General features: G+C 38.4%; 3 protein-coding genes across 4 annotated transcripts; 2 read left to right on the top strand and 1 right to left on the bottom strand.

Moving 5' to 3' along the window:
- On the top strand, positions 118–3,857 carry LOC107622858. The gene is made up of 4 exons (XM_016324910.2): positions 118–325; positions 770–2,015; positions 2,197–2,612; positions 3,043–3,857. The coding sequence occupies exons 2-4, from the start codon at positions 1,136–1,138 to the stop codon at positions 3,784–3,786; spliced, it is 2,040 nt and encodes a 679-aa protein (XP_016180396.1). The 5' UTR covers positions 118–325; positions 770–1,135; the 3' UTR covers positions 3,787–3,857.
- Positions 4,001–6,535, bottom strand: LOC107622859 (glycine-rich RNA-binding protein 3, mitochondrial). Of its 2 annotated transcripts, XM_021114759.1 has the most exons (6): positions 6,401–6,534; positions 5,863–6,005; positions 5,684–5,752; positions 5,474–5,580; positions 4,847–5,066; positions 4,001–4,720 (listed from the first exon to the last, which is right to left on the bottom strand). In XM_021114759.1, the coding sequence occupies exons 2-6, from the start codon at positions 6,002–6,004 to the stop codon at positions 4,290–4,292; spliced, it is 969 nt and encodes a 322-aa protein (XP_020970418.1). In that variant the 5' UTR covers position 6,005; positions 6,401–6,534; the 3' UTR covers positions 4,001–4,289. The 2 variants fall into 2 exon arrangements, with proteins under 2 accessions (XP_020970418.1, XP_016180397.1); XM_016324911.2 differs by having other exon boundaries at positions 4,001–5,066; positions 6,401–6,535.
- On the top strand, positions 9,042–13,880 carry LOC107621114. Its single transcript, XM_016323151.1, has one exon. The coding sequence runs from the start codon at positions 9,042–9,044 to the stop codon at positions 13,878–13,880; it is 4,839 nt and encodes a 1,612-aa protein (XP_016178637.1).

Below are 18,219 nucleotides of genomic sequence, written 5' to 3'. Positions count from 1 at the left end.
CTAACTTACACTCCAAACATTTAAGAATTTCTCAACAAATTTTGTCACTATAAAATCCACGAACACGACAATGTGGATGAGACTTGAGAATCAGTGGCCCTATAAAATTCAGAAGAAAGAAAACAAAACAGCATTGAAATATCTCTCTGCACCAAAACAAATGAGAAAAAAAGAATTTATTTCATTTTCGTTACATATATTTTAATTTTAATTATTTATTTGAGAATTGAGGGCGTTTTTCTGTTACTACCGGTTCCGTTCTGTGGAGATGATGCTGTTGAAGGTCTCATTCAACGGATTCCATTTCTCAATTCTCAATTCTCAGGTATCACCATCATTTCGTTTCGCAACACCCCCACCCATTTTTCAAACATTCATTATTTGTTTCCTCCAATGCAAGAAAATTAACAAGAAGCCATGTTCCTTTCTTGTTATTCTAATTTTTATTTTTCGAAATGCTGCGACTTGGGAGCATTTGCTTCGATTATTTTGGCCAAATGAGTTTTTTTTAATAATATATATGTTTTTTTTGTAATAAATGAACGGGTTTTTGCACTGAAATAAGCTACTTTTACATGGATATATAGCTTATAGTTTCTTGCAATTTTTTTTAAATTGAATGATTGGTTTTCAATTTTTCATCAGGCTTGCTTTTCAATTTTTTTTTCTGCTTTTGAAGTTGATAGAAGCATCTGAATTCAACTTTTGAATTCTTGATGTTGCTTCTCTATGGTGACCATAACCTGTTTGATTTTTTTTTTTGGCCCAGTAATTTTGTATTGGTTCTCCTTGCTTCAAGTTGGGAATAGTTTCTTATGATTAGAGTAGGATTGGAATAGGGACTCAATGAAAAACACTATGGTTAGAATTGGGAGGAGAAACTGGAGGAATGCATCTTTGGTGAATCAAGGATTGTGGTTTTGTTTTCTTGGGTATGGTTTCAAGCTCTTCATTCTTTAGCTTCTCATTCTCAGAAAAGAAGCTTTTTCCCCCAATTCATGGAAAGTTCTTCCTTCTTTGGCTTGTTAGTGCTGATCATTGAGAGAATTAGGAAAATCTGTATTGTCGAAGAGTTTGGATAGTAGTGCCTTTATTTTTGCTTTGCTGAGGTACTGGGGACTGGGGAGTGAGCCGAATGGACTTTTGGTTTGTTGCGGCTGCTGCTGGAGCTGGCTATCTAGCTAAATATTGGAATAGCATATCAAAGAATGGTAATGATTTGTGTCGATTGTTGTCAGAGGATTCGTATCTTAAGAATCCTGAGTCCCAAACCTGTACTTTTCCTTTTGCCAAATTAGCTCGAAGAGATAGATTTGGCAAAGATGTTTTTATGGATAGAAGGGCCACAGATGTGAACTCGTTGGATCAGTTTTTTACAACAGAAGTAGCTTCTGACAGAGGGCTTGATGGTGAAAAACTAAACTGTGATCGGAATTTGCTATCGATATCCAACTTACATGTTTTGTTTTCACCAAATGGTCACTTTAAGGATGTTGAAGATGGAAATGAAGAAACCTTAAATTTTGGCGAAAATCATGGTTTCTTGCCTCCTGATTCTTCTGCTGAAGGGGTGGGCGTCCCTAATGCTTTCAGAAATAAAACCTCACTTAGGGCAAAACTTTTATCTGGGAAAATTGCTAGACCTTTGAATTCCATAGAGAGTTGTTTCATGGCTCAGCTATACAAAGAACACGAAGAAATGGAAAAGTATGTTGTATGTTCTCCTTCATCACCATATAGATACACACGGCCGTTTCTTGTAAGTGATGGAAGCCGAATAATTAGCAGAGGGAATGATATTTCTTTCAGTCCATCAATTGGAAGCAAGGAATACAAGCTGCATGAAGAAGCTTGCCAAGTAAAAGATGAAAATGTTTATGGGGTCCCCTCCTTACAAGAAGTTGGATCTTTGGATGATGCCAAGAAGATAAAATTTAATGCAGCTGGTGAGCGAAATCAAAGATTGAGCTCATCCAACAATGCATTCAGGGAAAAATACATCCATACACAACATGGTATAGTTAATACTTGATAGTTCTTGACTTACGAAAGTGTTATTTGCATAAGCGATTGGAAATGTTGACCTTTTAATGATTTATGTTATTATTTTTATGGGTGGATATCATGCCTCCATTACTTGATTTTCATTTGTTTTACTTTGATAACTAAATTTCTTGGCACATTCATAATCATCAGATGCAATATTTCTCTTCAGTCTTGGGGTTTCTTTTGGGATCCTAACCTCTGTCATGGCAAATAAACGAGAAATGGAAGAGTTAAGAGAATTGGTGAATCAGACAGATAACTTGATTCAAGACCTACAAGAAGAACTTGAGATGAAAGATTCAATGACCGTGAAGGAGTTGCATAATGAAAATTACGGTTCGCGAGATACTTTTGATCATTCGTGCTACAGAAAGGAGCTGACTGGATTATCCCCTGGAAAGCGTAACTCTCCAAGAATGGAGTGTGGAGAATCATGTGCTCAGATGGAAGAAGATGGTTTAGAATCCATGAGCAAAATTGAAGCTGAGCTCGAAGCTGAACTTGAGAGGTTGGGGCTGGAAATGAATGCATCTAGTCTAGAAAGTAAAATGTCTGAACTTGTTGAGGCAAGTATAAATGTCTATAAATGTTTATCTTTACATTTTCCTTATTACATGATCCTACATGCACAAAATGTTGTATGGGATTGTATCTTTGTGCCATGCCTGCCATGTCTTTGCGTGTGTTCTATCTGAGTTAACTGCTACAATTTGTTTTTCTCTTTATGTATGAAATGACAGAATAACCTATACATGTAACAATTTATTTCCTGGCCAAAAATCTTGGGTAAATAAATCCATTTTAGCTCCCTTCGCGAAGTTTTATATGCCGTGTTTTGCTTGAATTGGATGTTAATCTTTAACTTGAAACTCATGCTGGTTTCAATTATCCCCCAAAAGTTTTCCTCTGCAATCTGTATTCCATTATTCTCTTTGGTTGATGTTTACTTTCTCTTAATTGGGTCCATGAGTGTTAATGGTGCACAAATTCTTGCAGCTTGACCCCAATTTCGTAGCAGATTTGGCTCAAGGTGAGTTGCGAGCTGACTTGTTCAAGGAGAAAGAATTTGTCCACACAAAGTCAGACGATGATGCCGGTGATATTACACCTCTTCCTGGGGAGTATGCAGTTTCACCTCATGAACTGACTCTGCGCTTACACGAAGTTGCAGAATCTCGGCTTGAGGAACGAGTTAAGGAGCTCGAGATTGCCCTCGAAAATAGCCAGAGGACAGTGCGGTTTATGGAATTAGAGCATGAGGGTTCTTCAAAAAGAGCACAGTCATCCTCTAATGGAGGAAACATGCTGACTTATGAAGCCTGTGACCCTATGGTCCAGCCCCTAATTCTCAATTTATCAGGTGAAGCTCTGGATGCTTACAATGAAGCGTATGAGGAACTGATAAATATAGGTGATTGTGAAGAAAATTCACCAATAGACATCCATCATAATGACCACGAAGATGGTTCACCTTCACATGATTTACACGCATCAGGGTTTCAACACTCTGATGCACATGATTCTGGAAATTGTTCTGCCATTGACAATGGCAAGCTTGCAATACTGGAAGAACAAAGCTCTAGTATTTATGATTTAGATGTCACTGAAGATGAAAGTTGTAGTTATGATGAGTTGGAAACACAATTGATAAGGCAAATAGTTGAAAGGACCAAGAAAGGTTCTTCTGTTTTTGAAGATGCACAAAAGACATTGTATTGTATGGATGAAGATGAATATTGATATGAAATAGAACATAGGAATGTAAGAATAGTAAGCTATTACATCTATTTAACACACAATATCTTCCGCTATTTTAACCTCATTTTAACATCATGTCATATTTCCATTAAATAAACCCCATACCAGATTTCTTTGCCTGAAAAAGTAGCTATAACCATTACTACCTCGATGGGTTCTCTTGGCCAATTAATTACTGCAAATACAAGAAAAATAAGTAATAATTTTGTGCATAGTGACTTGTAATTGATACTGTCTTGATAAAATTGTGATGTCTTTAAATATAGCTAAATAAATTTGCCTTTGATATACTTTCCTAGACCCTTCATTGACGCAAAATGTTTGAATACCTGCTTGTCTTTTTTTTAACGCCAAATTTGCCCCTAATAAATTTTCAATCAAATACTTAGGACCCAATAGAAAAACCACCAAGCAACAAAAATTGAAATTTTAGCAGAGGGTTATGAAACAGAGCACTAGAAACCTAAGCACTCTTTAAATTCAAATCAAGCCCGTTTTGCATAAGCACCGGATTCCTCATAGTTACCCTTGAAATTTGATTCCATGGAGCCTCCAAAATCATCCACAGTAGTTCCTTGATCGTTATTGCATTCATTAGTGCTACCATGTCCCGTTGCTCCATATCCACTGGCAAAACTGCTGCCAGAACCCACACCACCACTGCCATACCCGGCCATGGCACTTCCATTGTATTGACTACTGGGGAAACTGTTTCCACCACCACCAGCAGCGTTGGCATAGTTATCACTGTTAGGAAATCCAGCAGAAGTGTTGTAATTATTGCTCCTGTCAAATCCAGAAGCCGGGACATAGCCACCATAGCCTCCACCACTAGCAGCAGCATTACCATAAGTACCAATATCATTTCCTCCACCATAACCTCCGCTACTCTCACTGTTGTAAGTGTTTCCACTTGGGAAGCTACTGTCATTTGCATGCTTCATCCCATTTCCACTGTAATTGCTACCAGCTGTTCCAGTTCCAAAACTGTTATCAGCAGCATAGTTATCGCCAGAGACACTGCCTGCAAAATTACCACCTGATCCATAGCTGTCTCCGCCATATCCACTGCTTCCGTTACCATAACCTCCAGCAACATTGGCACCATATGCACCACCATAGCTGCCACCACCACCTAAACTGGCACCATATGGAGAGTTACCATAGGGAGCATTGTCAAAAGAGCCACCGAAACCACCACCTTGAAATCCACGAGGTCTTTCGCTTGCAAAATTTACCTTAACTCGGCGACCATGTAGATCCTGAAAAAGTCCTTACAGTCATTGGGTATTATTGATGTTGGGCATCATATTTGCAAAATTAGAAAATCATGAAGTGTCGATGTAGCACCGGAAAATATAAACTACAAGATACAAAGCATCACTGGAAGAAGATGTCTTGCTAGGATCAAAGATAAGTTGTTGAGAAATTTACACATAAAACACAAGAAGTAGAAGTGTTCTACATCCCTGAAACTGACACACATGAAATATCTATGGCACAAATTCAAAAAATAATGTTTAAAAAAATTACCTACATATAATTACACAAAATTTGCTTGACAAGTATAGCATCCATACTTCAACAGATTTAAACACGAAACTATGTAGCTCCAGAAATGTATCAATGACATGATTACTAACACCATAGAAGCAGCAAATCTGCATACCTGCCCATCTAAGGCCTGAATGGCACTTGACGCCTCCTCAACCGAACTGTAAGTAATAAACCCAAATCCTCTGGATCTGCCAGAATCACGGTCCACAATTATCCTTGCTACAAAAATCACAAGATAAAACAGCAATTAACATTGAATCACTAACTTGAAACTAATCCCAAACCAACAAAAAAATAGCAATAAGAGAATCCAACTATTTACCATCAACAACATCACCATATTTCCCAAAAACCTCCCTCAAACTTTGCTCATCAGTGGAATACGAAACACCTGCAATGGATAAACACAACCATGTTCATTGCATAATTGTTATTATCAACTAAAGGTGAAAAAGTATGCCAGTTCATGGATGCAACTCAGGTAATCCTACAACGGCGCACCTCCTATAAACAGCTTTGTACTTGGAGCATTTGACATGCACCGTACAGACCGGAAAACAGACGGGATTTCACATAAATCCGAACTGATCTTCCTACTTGTCACTTGCCTTAGTATATTTCCAGCTCTACTGAGGAAAGCCATTCTGCAGCCAGAAGGAAAATCAGAAATTGTAATCACTGAAGCTACATTATGTAAATCACATTACTCAAAAAATGCACCATTGAATCCATCCCACATAAACCAGAGTAACAAATTCATCAAACAATGAATCAGTACAAAAGGTTTTCCATTTAACCTAACATTCAGCTTATTCTTTACCCAAACAAGCAAACATATTTCACAGAAACCGTTAATTAACCTCCACCTAACAAAAATATGAAAAATTGGACCATTCTAACCTAAATTTCGTCTGATTTTGGTTCAGGCGTAAAGAAGTGTTCTTATATATCAAGATCACCAATTCACCACAAAATAATCATAAATAAATAGCAAAAGGAATCAACAGAAGAGAGAAAAAGAAAAGAAAGATTAACTCACGTTCCTTTCCTGGCTGTGGTGGATTCTCTTGTGCTGAAGAGTGGCGAGGTGAGTTCTAAAACCCTAAAAGAGGGGTTTAGAAAAGGAAGGGTTTACGGGTTTCACGTAAATTGTATGTACGGAAAAGAGGTCTACCTGTAGACCTTGACGGCTACCAACCATTGATTCCTAACGGCTACATCATAGCCGTTGAAGGGAAAATGGAAAATGAATTCTCTCTTTTTTATGGAGTATGTACTCAAATAAATTTCCAAAAATTCTCAAACAAACATTTTCATTTCCAATTAAATTTTATTACATTTGAGGTTCTCAAATTTTATTAACGTAACTAATACGAATAGGTTCCTCTGGTAATAATTTTAGGACCTCAAATACAATAAAATTTAAATAAATGATCAAATTTATTCTTGAAATATTACTCATTTTTTAAATTAGTTTTTAAAAGAATTTTTTAATCAAATTCGTCATGAGTTGGTCACATTAATTCTTTCGTCACTTTTATTACTCATGCCTCATGGCATTAAAGTTTGCTGATATGACACTTTAAGTAATGTCACAACAACCATGGAACAATCCTAATTAGGTATTAACATGATAAATTTATGAAATTAGACCAAATCAATTCTAATTTAAAAGATTTCAATATCTCAAAAGTCTTGTTCAATTTGGAGTTGATTTAACCTAATTGCATAAACTTAACATGTAAATAATCAATTAGAATACCTAAGAGTATATTACAATTAATATAGTGTCACTTAACATGTCACATCAATAACAAAAATGACAAAAGAACTAATATAACTAATTTAAAATTTTTACAAAATAAATTTGATTAAAAAATTTTTTAAAAATTAATTTAAAAAATAAATAATCTTTTAAAATAAATTTAACCATTTACTCAACAAAATTTAGTTAAAAACAAAAGTGTCCAGTACAATTTTTTAATAACCTATTTCAGTATATTTTATTTTATTTTATTTTAAGTGATGTTTTAAGTTTTCCTCATTCCCTGTACGCTCTTGAAAATGGAGGAATATCTTGTGCGATAATTTTAATTATCAGGTTAAACTTTTATTCTATTTATTTTGTGGTAAGGCATGCATCAATATATGAGGTTGATTAATTTAGATATGTCTTACGTGTGTGTTATGTATTGATATAAATGATGGAGGTGTTATATATGGATGTGAGACAGTTTTTGGCTGATGGTGCAAGAAATCGGACCATTTGAATTTTGTTAAAAAAATTGGGTTACCAAATTGAATGGTCCGAGTTGTGAGGACGAAAAAATTTGAATTTTACGGTTAACTAATCGGACCGTCCGATTAGTTTTTTTTTTTTGTAAAAGGAAAACGGACCCTCCGATTAGAGTTTTTTATTATTTTTTATTTTTTATAAAATAAAAACGGACCGTTCGTGTTTTTCTCTCCAACTTCTTCGGTCCGAGTTGTGCTCCCCTGACACCACATGCAGGTGAAGCTTCTATGCTCTCCATAACGCTGCAACACACCATCCTCTCCTTCATATTAAAAATAAAAAGCGAATATATGATTCATAACTAAACTAACAACATAGTATGTATACACTTAAAAAATTAGTTATTTATATAAAATATATATTAACAATAAATAAAATAATATATATTTATACATAAATACATAATAATTAATTTAATGTGATTAATTTTTATATAAATAATATTAGAAAATTAATAATTTTTTAATTAGAATTATATTTTGTTATTTTTTATTATAGTTTATGAATTTATTTAGTAAAAATTTAACAAAAATATCTAAATTAATTTATTATTAACTAATATTATTAGATAAATAAAGAGTGATATTTATGTAAATTTCAGATTATATTAAAGGTGATATGACCGTTATACGTTATAGCTCAGCAGGTCTATTCATAACCGACGTATTAAACGTCACCGATCTTATGCCATTAAATGATTTTGGTCGGTTACGATAAAATAATCAATTCAGGAGAAAACGGCCGATTATCGTCTCCGAGTTATAAAAGAGAACAATCCGAGTTGAAAAGGTAGATCATTGTTCCAAACTAAAAACTCTCCATATAATTCTCATTAACTGACTTGAGCGTCGGAGTGCTTTTTGCAGGTGCTCCCCCTCTTGTTTCACTTGGTGGTCGAGACACATCGTGGTTCATTTACAAGGTCGTACAACCCCTTCTTCCGAACGAGATATAACTCGGCCACAACCAGGCAGGAACATTTGGCGCCCACCGTGGGGCCGATGGTTTAGAAAATTTTCCTTACAGGTCCCAAATACCCTAACATCTGTGAATGGCTGATGCACCTCCCCCCACGCCGTCCGAGCTACTTCGGATGGTAACTGAGCTTCAGCAGGCAAATCAACGCATGGCAGAGGCAAATCAACGTATGGCGGAGGAGAATCAAAGAATGCAGCAACAAATTCGGCAAATAGCCAACGCCCGACTTGAGCACAACGACAACCGTCATGGAGGAAACGCCAATGACGAACATCAATCTCAACCGACCCACGTTTCGGAGACCCCCTAGGATGATGATGGAAGGAATCCTCAAAACAATGAAGCCTTGCCGGAAGACGAGGAAGAAGAGCCTGACAACTCGGCAGGACCTTTCACAGCTGATATCATGAATTTTCAACTGCCTCGGCAATTTACATTGCCCACGACTTTAACTCCGTATGACGGCTTAGGAGACCCAAAGCAGCATATAAAAAAATTTCGATCTATCATGATCGTTAACGGTGCATCCGACCCTATTTTATGTCGTTGTTTTCCCTCCTTTTTAGATGGTCCTGCACTTGACTGGTTTTGCTCTTTGCCTGCAAATTCAATTTCACGTTTCCAGGAGTTAGCAAAGCAATTTGAAGATCATTTTGCGGCGTCAGCAATATATTTGCATGATTCCGACTACCTGACGACTGTAAAACAAGGTCCTCAGGAAAGCCTAAAGGACTACATCACCCGTTTTACAAAGATAGCCATGCGCATTCCCGACCTTCATCCCGAAGTACATCTTCATGCCATCAAAAGTGGCCTTCGACCAGGGAAATTTCAAGAAGCCATCGCAGTAGCCAAGCCGAAGACTTTAGCCGAGTTTAGAGAAAAGGCAAAAGGACAAATAGACATCGAAGAGCTTCGCCAAGCTCGCAAAGTGGAAAGGTCGGCAGCTATCAAGGAAGACGATAAGCCTCGGGACAATAAGAAGACTTTCAGACCGACTCCTCGCTATGAGACGTACACTCAGTTTAACGCGAAGAGAGATGATATTATTAAAGAAATTTTGAATTCCAAGTTGATTAAACCTCCTCGTAAAGCTGGCAGTTATCCCGAGCCGAAGAATATAGACAAATCCAAGTATTGCACATTCCATCAGAAGTATGGTCACACAACCGACGAATGTGTGATCGCTAAAGACCTTCTGGAGCGTTTAGCAAGACAAGGACATCTTAATAAATTTATCTCAGGTCATATGCAGAAAAGATCCGTTCCCACTTCAAATCCACCCCCTGCAGGACCATCATCATCATCATCAGAAGACAAAGAAAAGGCCCCTGCTCAACCTAGGGGCATAATCAATTGCATCTCGGGAGGTTATGCCGGAGGTGGAAAAACAAGTTCTGCAAGAAAGCGGACATACAGGGCCATGTTGGCACTGGCAGATACCTCCAACAATCCTCAGCCAGTGCAGGAGATTCCGGAGATGACATTCTGCCCGACCGACTTTAATTGCAAAGATACTAATCTGGATGACCCTGTTGTCATCTCTCTACAGCTGGGCGACTTAATAGTTCGGAAAGTGCTGCTAGACCCAGGCAGCAGTGCTGATGTGTTATTTTTTACTACATTTGAAAAAATGAAATTAAGTACTAATATTTTGCAACCATCTGTAGGTGATTTGGTCGGTTTTTCCGGGGAACGCGTTCCAGTGATGGGTTCAGTGTGGTTACAAACCACACTCGGTGAGCAGCCTCTATCTAAAACACATGACATCCAGTATCTTGTTGTTGACTGTTTCAGCCCCTATAACCTCATCTTAGGAAGACCTTTTTTAAATAGATTTACTGCAATTGTATCCACTGTTCATCTCTGTGTCAAGTTTCCTGTGCAGGAAAATATCATGGCCACCGTCCATGGTGACTTGCAAGAAGCTCGGTATTGTTATAATACAAGCCTAAAACCTATCAAGAGGAGTTGCGAGCGACGTATAAACTCCATCAATGCCGAACAACCAATACTAGCCGAGCTTGACCCTAGAGCCGACTTTCAAGATCGCCCTCTGCCAAACGAAGAGCTAACAAAGCTTATGTTAATTGATGACCCAATGAAATTCACTTTTATAGGAACCTCCGTAAAAGACAAAGAAAGGGAGAAGCTCATCCGTTTTTTGCAGGAGAACGCCGATCTTTTTGCTTGGACATCTGGAGACATGCCAGGCATTGATCCATCTATTATTACTCATAAACTGGCAATAAGCCCGGCAACCCGACCAATATCTCAAAAAAAGAGAAATCTCGGAACTGAGAAAAGACTCGCGTCCATGGCTGAAGCCAAGAAGCTCATCGATGCAAACTTCATCCGAGAAATCAGGTTTACAACTTGGCTGGCCAACGTCGTCATGGTAAAGAAAAATAATGGTAAATGGCGCATGTGCGTCGACTTTACTGATTTAAATAAAGCATGTCCTAAAGATGCCTACCCTTTACCTTCTATTGATACTCTAGTAGATAACTCTTGTGGTTATGGCACCTTGAGTTTCATGGACGCATACTCTGGTTATAACCAGATCCTTATGCACCCATCAGACCAAGAAAAAACGGCCTTCATTACTGAATATGGTAATTATTGCTATAATGTCATGCCTTTTGGCTTAAAGAATGCAGGTGCAACATACCAGAGACTAATGAACAAGGTCTTCGACCAACATATAGGCCGAAATATTGAGGTGTATGTCGATGATATGGTCGCCAAGACAAAGGTCGGCCACTCCCATACTGAGGATCTTGCTGAAATATTTGGCCAAATCCGAGCTTATAACATGAGGCTCAATCCGGAAAAATGTGCCTTTGGTGTTAAGGGAGGAAAATTCCTCGGCTTCATACTTACTAGCCGAGGAATTGAAGCAAATCCTGAAAAATGTCAGGCAATCCTTGATATGAATAGTCCCACAAACATTAAAGAGGTTCAGCGATTAACAGGGCCGTTGGCAGCACTATCCAGATTTCTACCATGCTTAGCGTCCAAGTCCTTCAGCTTTTTTCGATGTTTACGGAAAAATACAACTTTCCAATGGGATGAAAACTGTGAAATGGCATTTAAGAGTTTAAAGCAATTTCTTTCTAAACCACCTGTTTTGCAAAAACCTAACATCGGTGAACCATTATATTTGTATTTGTCGGTTACTGATATAGCAGTTAGCTCTGTTCTTGTTGCAGAAAAAGAGAGAACACAACAGCCAGTTTATTTTGTAAGCAAATCATTGCAGAATGTCGAGCTTCGCTATCCAAGGTTAGAAAAGCTCGCCTACGCACTTGTTTTTTCTGCAAGACGGCTCCGCCCCTACTTTCAAAGCCATACAATTTATGTCAAAACTTCTCAACCCTTACGCCAAATACTCGCCAAGCCCGAGCTTGCGGGGAGATTGATAAAGTGGTCCATTGAACTTTCCGAATTTGATATTCAATACCAACCTAGAGGATCTGTCAAATCACAATATCTAGCCGACTTTATCGTCGAGTTCACAGGACCAAGTCCGAACATAGAGGATGCGAATTGGGTGTTATTTGTTGATGGGGCCTCTAACCCCCATGGATCTGGAGCAGGGATACTTTTGGAAAATGCTGAAGGAGTTGTTATTGAACACTCTCTACGATTTTCATTCAAAGCTAGCAATAATCAAGCCGAATATGAAGCTCTGCTCGCTGGGCTCAGGTCAGCAATAGAACTACATGTTGTTAATTTACAAGTTTATTGTGATTCTCTGTTAGTTGTTCAACAAGTAAACCAAAGTTTTCAAACCAAAGATCCAGTTTTATCCAAATATGTAGTCATTGTTAAAAACCTCATGGATCGTTTTTCAAAAATTGAAATTCATCATATAGCAAGAGATCAAAATCATAGGGCAGATATATTATCTAAGCTAGCTTCCACTCAGTCACACACTGCCTCACTACTACAATCCACTCTTCATGAGCCGAGCATAAATATCATTAGCATTTTTCATATAGACAACGAAGCTAGTTGGCAAAAGCCGTACATTCAGTACCTTAAAAGTGGAGAACTCCCACAACAGATGGAAGATATAAAAAAGTTCAAACGAAAAGCATCTTTCTTTACATTGCTGAATAACCAATTGTATAGGCGAGGTTACTCTCGACCATTATTGAAATGCTTAGACAGGACAGAGGCCGACCTAGCCTTAGCCGAGGTTCATGAAGGCATTTGCGGAATACATTCAGGAGCCAGAAGTCTAGCACAAAAGATTCTTCGTGCTGGTTTTTATTGGCCGACCATATGGGAGGACAGTCGGCAAAAGGTCCGAACCTGCGACCACTGCCAGAGACATGCCCCGATCATTAACATTCCCGCCGAGGATTTACATCAGTCAACGGTAAGCTGGCCATTTAATCATTGGGGAATGGATATCCTAGGACCCTTTCCCACAGCCCCTAGACAGGTAAAATACTTGGTTGTCGCAATTGATTACTTTTCTAAATGGATTGAGGCTCAACCTCTAGCTAGGATTACATCAGTTCAAATGATATCATTTGTTTGGCAAAAGATAATTTGCAGATTTGGTATACCTCGTCACATTATAACTGATAACGGTCGCCAGTTTACCGACCATAATTTCAAGACCTTTTTACAGAATTTAATGATTAAGCAGTATTTCTCCTCAGTGGAGCATCCTCAATCAAACGGCTTAGCCGAAGCTGCAAACAAGGTCGTCCTCCAGGCTTTAAGGAAGAAGCTCGATGACGCTAAAGGACTATGGGCTGAGCTTGTCCCAGAGATTTTATGGGGTTATAATACCTCACCACACTCGACAACTAAAGAAACACCATTTCGTCTGGTATATGGATCGGAAGCGATGATACCAGTTGAAATATCACAAAGCTCCTTCAGAGCACAAGCAGAAGATCACGAACATGCTCGGCGAGCCGAGCTTGATTTAGTTGAGGAGGTACGGGACATAGCGGCTGTTCGTCATAAAGCCTTACAACAGCGAGTAGGCCAACGACATAATAAAAGGGTGAGACCGAGATCTTTTCATGTCGGAGACCTGGTGTTGAGGAAAACTGAGGAAGCACGGAGACCACCTACTCACGGAAAACTTGCAGCGACATGGGAAGGCCCCTACCGAATTCATCAGGTACTTGGCAGAGGAGCATACCAATTGGAGCAATTAGATGGTACGGTACTACCTAGCACTTGGAATATTAATTCCTTGAAACAATACTATAGTTAATACTGCAGAATGCTGGCACTCTTTTTCCTACCTTGAGATTTTTCCTAAAGTTAGGTTTTGCTCAAGGAGGTTTTAACGAGGCTAGCGTCCCTAATTCAATTTGTAAAGGTGCTGCATACCAATAATAATTATTTTTTGTCAATATATTCTATGCATACCAGTAATAATTATTTTTTGTCAATATATTCTATACTAACGCGAACTTCTTAAAGATTATTGCCTACGGCAGTAAACCATTCCTGTTTAAACCTGAAGCCGCACCGATAATACGTGTGCAATCCGGACTGATGACTCCTTATCAGTGATCAAACCCTAAATATAGGGATATGCAAAGGATAAAACAAATATATCCTAAATTTATCAGAAACGCATCAGTTACAAAACAAGCACTGATTTTAACAGCTCTTAAAAGGGACCCCATAATGCCCTACTCAAAATAAAATAGAAGTTTTTTCATACTACTTAGTCATTACAAAGATCAAAAAGATCGAAAATACAACCGCACATTATCAATCAGCCAAGTTATCACCCCTTTCCTTTGGAACCTCTTCATCATCGACCAAGTGCCCATCCCGAACTACCTTACTCGGGTCCATAGCTGCAAAATCTCCTTCAGGACAAAGAAACTTTGCTTGAATAAGGGCGCGTTCAAAGCCCTCGGCAAAAGCATCAAGAATCTCAACTTCACGATTAGTTTCCATCCGTTTTAACTTTAGGTTCATCTCAACAAGTTGCTCGCCCTTATTGGCGATTTCATTTTCCTTCTTTTTTAGTAACTCTGCACCTTTCTCACACTTTTCCTCTTCAAGTTTCAGTTTTTCTTTTGCATCAGAAACCTCCTTTTTCAATTTTGTCAAAAGAGCCTCTTTGGATTCCAACTGTTCTTTCAGCTCGGCATTTGCCACAGAACTCTGCAAAATCTTTCTATGTCTTTTTTCTTGGCTTCGGCCTATGCTAGCCAACCGAAAACCCAGAACCTACAACCCAAACATAATATTAATCTTGCTAGTCATTATTACAAAAAAAAAAAAAAACTAGGCCAACCTGCATGAACTGATCTATGCCAACATCCCCAATTTCCTCAATACGAGAAATATCCGAAGCAGATTGAACAATTTCATCAGCAACTACATTAAAAGGAAATTTTTTGTCCCAGACTGATGATCCATCACCCTCTTCTTCAAAAAAGTGCAGTCTCTCTTGCTTGACCATAAAATTTGCCAACTCATTAAGCTGAATCACGTTGTGCCCTTCGTCTACATTGATTAAATCAGCCTTACTCTTCTTGAAAACAATACCTTTTTTCTTTGGCAAGGGTTGATTGACTTCAGCCTCGCCATCTACTTTGTCCAAGTTTGACGAAGACCCTTCAAAGTTCTTCATCCTAAACCGCGACCTTAGGGTTGATGCTGAAACCCCAGGATACTTGCCAGCTGAAAGGATATAACATAAAAAGTTAGATAAATATTACCCTACAACACCAAACAAAATACAACAGTTATGCCTCACCAAAATAATCTAAAACAGACGCCCTATCTTCCTCCCACGGAAGCAAGTCCGATACAGATATTAGGCCACCCCGATTAACCATTTCCATCAGAAAGCTTATTATACATTCGTTCCGAGGAGTTATAAGCTCGGGACCCAGTATGTGATTAGGCTGACAGCACCAGTAAAGGGGAAATTTTTCTCCGAGATGTTCATCTAGGTAAAATGGAAACTCTTCCTCTGCAGATTTTACCTTAAGAAACATTTCCTTAAAATCTTTGAAAGAAGATTTATAAAGTTTAAAAACAGAAAACCCAGGAGTGCTGTTCAAATTAACCCAAAGGCCTTTCCAAACTCCCTTGGCTTGAAAAAGTGAAAAAAACAATTCCAATTCAGGAACAATCCCCAGAAATTCGGTCAGAATTTGAAAACATTTCAAAAACGCCCATCCATTAGGATGAACTTGGGACGGTGCACAGTTCATTTGTTTTAAAACATCACACTCAAATTGGGTAAAAGGCAACTTAACAGACAATTCCTCAAGAACACAGCTATACATAAAGAAATTTTCAAAATCTTTCTACCTATGAAAAACACGATCCATACGACTGCATGGCGTCATTTCAATATGAAAATCAGGCCTTACTATCCTTGACAAATTAACCTCCTCCACACTTTCTCTGTCAATAAAAAGGGAAGCCCTTATCTTCACATCAGGGTCAACCCAGCCATATGACCCATCATCCTCAACCTTTGGTGAAGCTTTCGCCTTTTTGTCACCCATTTATCTTTCTCTCAGAAATCAGAAAATAGAAAGCATAAGAGGTAAAAGGATGCTGTCACTAACCTCTTGTGCTCATTCTAAAAACTTTTCGAAGAGCAGCACCAGTTAAAACGCCAAGTCTTTGCTTTGCGAAAGTGTAGTTTGAGAATAAATGTTTGGTTAATGAAACCCTTTCAATTGCCAGGTTAAAGTCACAACCATTTCTTAAGAAAATCACTTCGAACGGTTCCAAGTTTGCTTGGGAACTTGCACCCCACATTGGGAAACAGTACCATCATTAATATCTGTCATTATACCTTTTTCAATTCTAATTAAATAATAATTTATACTCTGTTTAAAAAAAAAAAACATGTTATTTTCAATAATGAGCCAAGTTGATCTGGGGGCTCCTCATACCGAGCTATAACTCGGTCTAAATAAAAGCTCAACCTGCCTCATTCAAAGCTCAGGTTAAGCTTGGGGGCTGTGATATGACCGTTATACGTTATAGCTCGGCAGGCCTATTCATAACCGACGTATTAAACGTCACCGATCTTATGGCATTAAATGATTTTGGTTGGTTACGATAAAATAATCAATTCAGGAGAAAACGGCCGATTATCGTCTCCGAGTTATAAAAGAGAACAATCCGAGTTGAAAAGGTAGATCATTGTTCCAAACTAAAAACTCTCCATATAATTCTCATTAACTGACTTGAGCGTCGGAGTGCTTTTTGCAGGTGCTCCCTCTCTTGTTTCACTTGGTGGTCGAGACACATCGTGGTTCATTTACAAGGTCGTACAACCCCTTCTTCCGAACGAGATATAACTCGGCCACAACCAGGCAGGAACAAAAGGTAAAATCAATTAAAGAAGTTTAAGCAAACATAAATTCAAATACTAACTCATATCATGATACACTTGATTTGGATTAGAAAGCGAAAAAAACATATAGAAAATCAACAATGACCCATAATTTTTATCAAGCTATAACTCGGATATTAGGTCAAGACGTTACGATTTTCACAACTCACAAATTACCAACACATAACTCGGTCGTTATACTTCAAATTCGGCCGTTACGGTCTGGTCCGTTCCGTATTACTCGGTAACTGCCACCTGTTACTCAGAGAACAAGTCTTGATCCATTACCTATAACTCGGCCAATGAAACCTATACCTCTGCCCAAATCTGTCCATTGATCTATTATTTATAACTCGGCCCGAATTTACCTCGATCCGTTAGCTATAGCCCGGCCTAATTATACTTATAATTCAGAATCCAAATGAGACAATAAAGGTGACTTATCTTCAATTAGAGAGAATCTCGGCTATAATAGAATCATCTGAATATGTTCATGAGCAGTTACCACAAAATCAGACTGACCTCCTTAACAGCTCCGTAAAACTAGGCATGCTAAGTAACCGCCTATAACACAACATCTCTATAAATACAAAACCCTAACTACGTCTTAAGGTACGCTATTCACTCTGAATAACATATACCTCATCTTATATTTTTTCTTACTTGAGCGTTGGAGTCTCTTTGTAGGTCCCAACCTCCTCCGGTGTTCCTCGACGACTGAAGTATAGCTCGGCATCTGTGCTGTTAGGACAGAAAACTCCATATACACGGAAGAAGGAGTTATACCTCAGCACTAGAAGGAGTTATATCTCGGCTCAGATTACTGGACAGGAACATTTGGCGCCGTCCGTGGGGACCGAGTTTACTTAATTCCACTACCATTTTTTCTACCCAATTATTTATCCTATTTTGCAGGTTATAATCAATAGTGGAAGAGTAAAATAATCCACCTCCTCCTCCTCCCACCGAGGCTGAGCTGTTAGCTATTAATAAGTCGCTGGGAACAAAAGTTTAGCGGATAGCCAAATTGTTAAACCAGAAACAAAACAACCGAGGCAATGAGGAGGAGCAGAAAAATCCTAGTAATGATAACGACTATACCTCGGAAGCTAAGCTCGCGGTGATAGACACCCAAAGCTCATCAGACGAGATGCATACATTTTGTGGCAATACTCTAACAAGTACAGGAAATATCTTTTTCTCAAAGGTGTATTATAGCTAAGTT

Source organism: Arachis ipaensis, chromosome B10, assembly GCF_000816755.2.
Source record: "Arachis ipaensis cultivar K30076 chromosome B10, Araip1.1, whole genome shotgun sequence".
NCBI classification, from domain to species: domain Eukaryota; kingdom Viridiplantae; phylum Streptophyta; class Magnoliopsida; order Fabales; family Fabaceae; genus Arachis; species Arachis ipaensis.
Note: the sequence above shows the minus strand (reverse complement) of the source record. Positions and strands in the feature narration are given on the sequence as shown.

What these genes read in the sequence shown, in the direction of transcription:
- LOC107622858 (XM_016324910.2), top strand. Translation starts at nt 1,136, where the DNA reads ATGGACTTTTGGTTTGTTGCGGCTGCTGCTGGAGCTGGCTATCTAGCT. An exon ending in ATACATCCATACACAACATG is followed by an intron (nt 2,016 to 2,196) that starts GTATAGTTAATA and finishes CATAATCATCAG; the next exon opens with ATGCAATATTTCTCTTCAGT. An exon ending in AAATGTCTGAACTTGTTGAG is followed by an intron (nt 2,613 to 3,042) that starts GCAAGTATAAAT and finishes AAATTCTTGCAG; the next exon opens with CTTGACCCCAATTTCGTAGC.
- LOC107622859 (XM_016324911.2), bottom strand. Translation starts at nt 6,004, where the DNA reads ATGGCTTTCCTCAGTAGAGCTGGAAATATACTAAGGCAAGTGACAAGT. An exon ending in TACAAAGCTGTTTATAGGAG is followed by an intron (nt 5,753 to 5,862) that starts GTGCGCCGTTGT and finishes TATCCATTGCAG; the next exon opens with GTGTTTCGTATTCCACTGAT. An exon ending in TTCAGGCCTTAGATGGGCAG is followed by an intron (nt 5,067 to 5,473) that starts GTATGCAGATTT and finishes GGACTTTTTCAG; the next exon opens with GATCTACATGGTCGCCGAGT.
- LOC107621114 (XM_016323151.1), top strand. Translation starts at nt 9,042, where the DNA reads ATGAATTTTCAACTGCCTCGGCAATTTACATTGCCCACGACTTTAACT.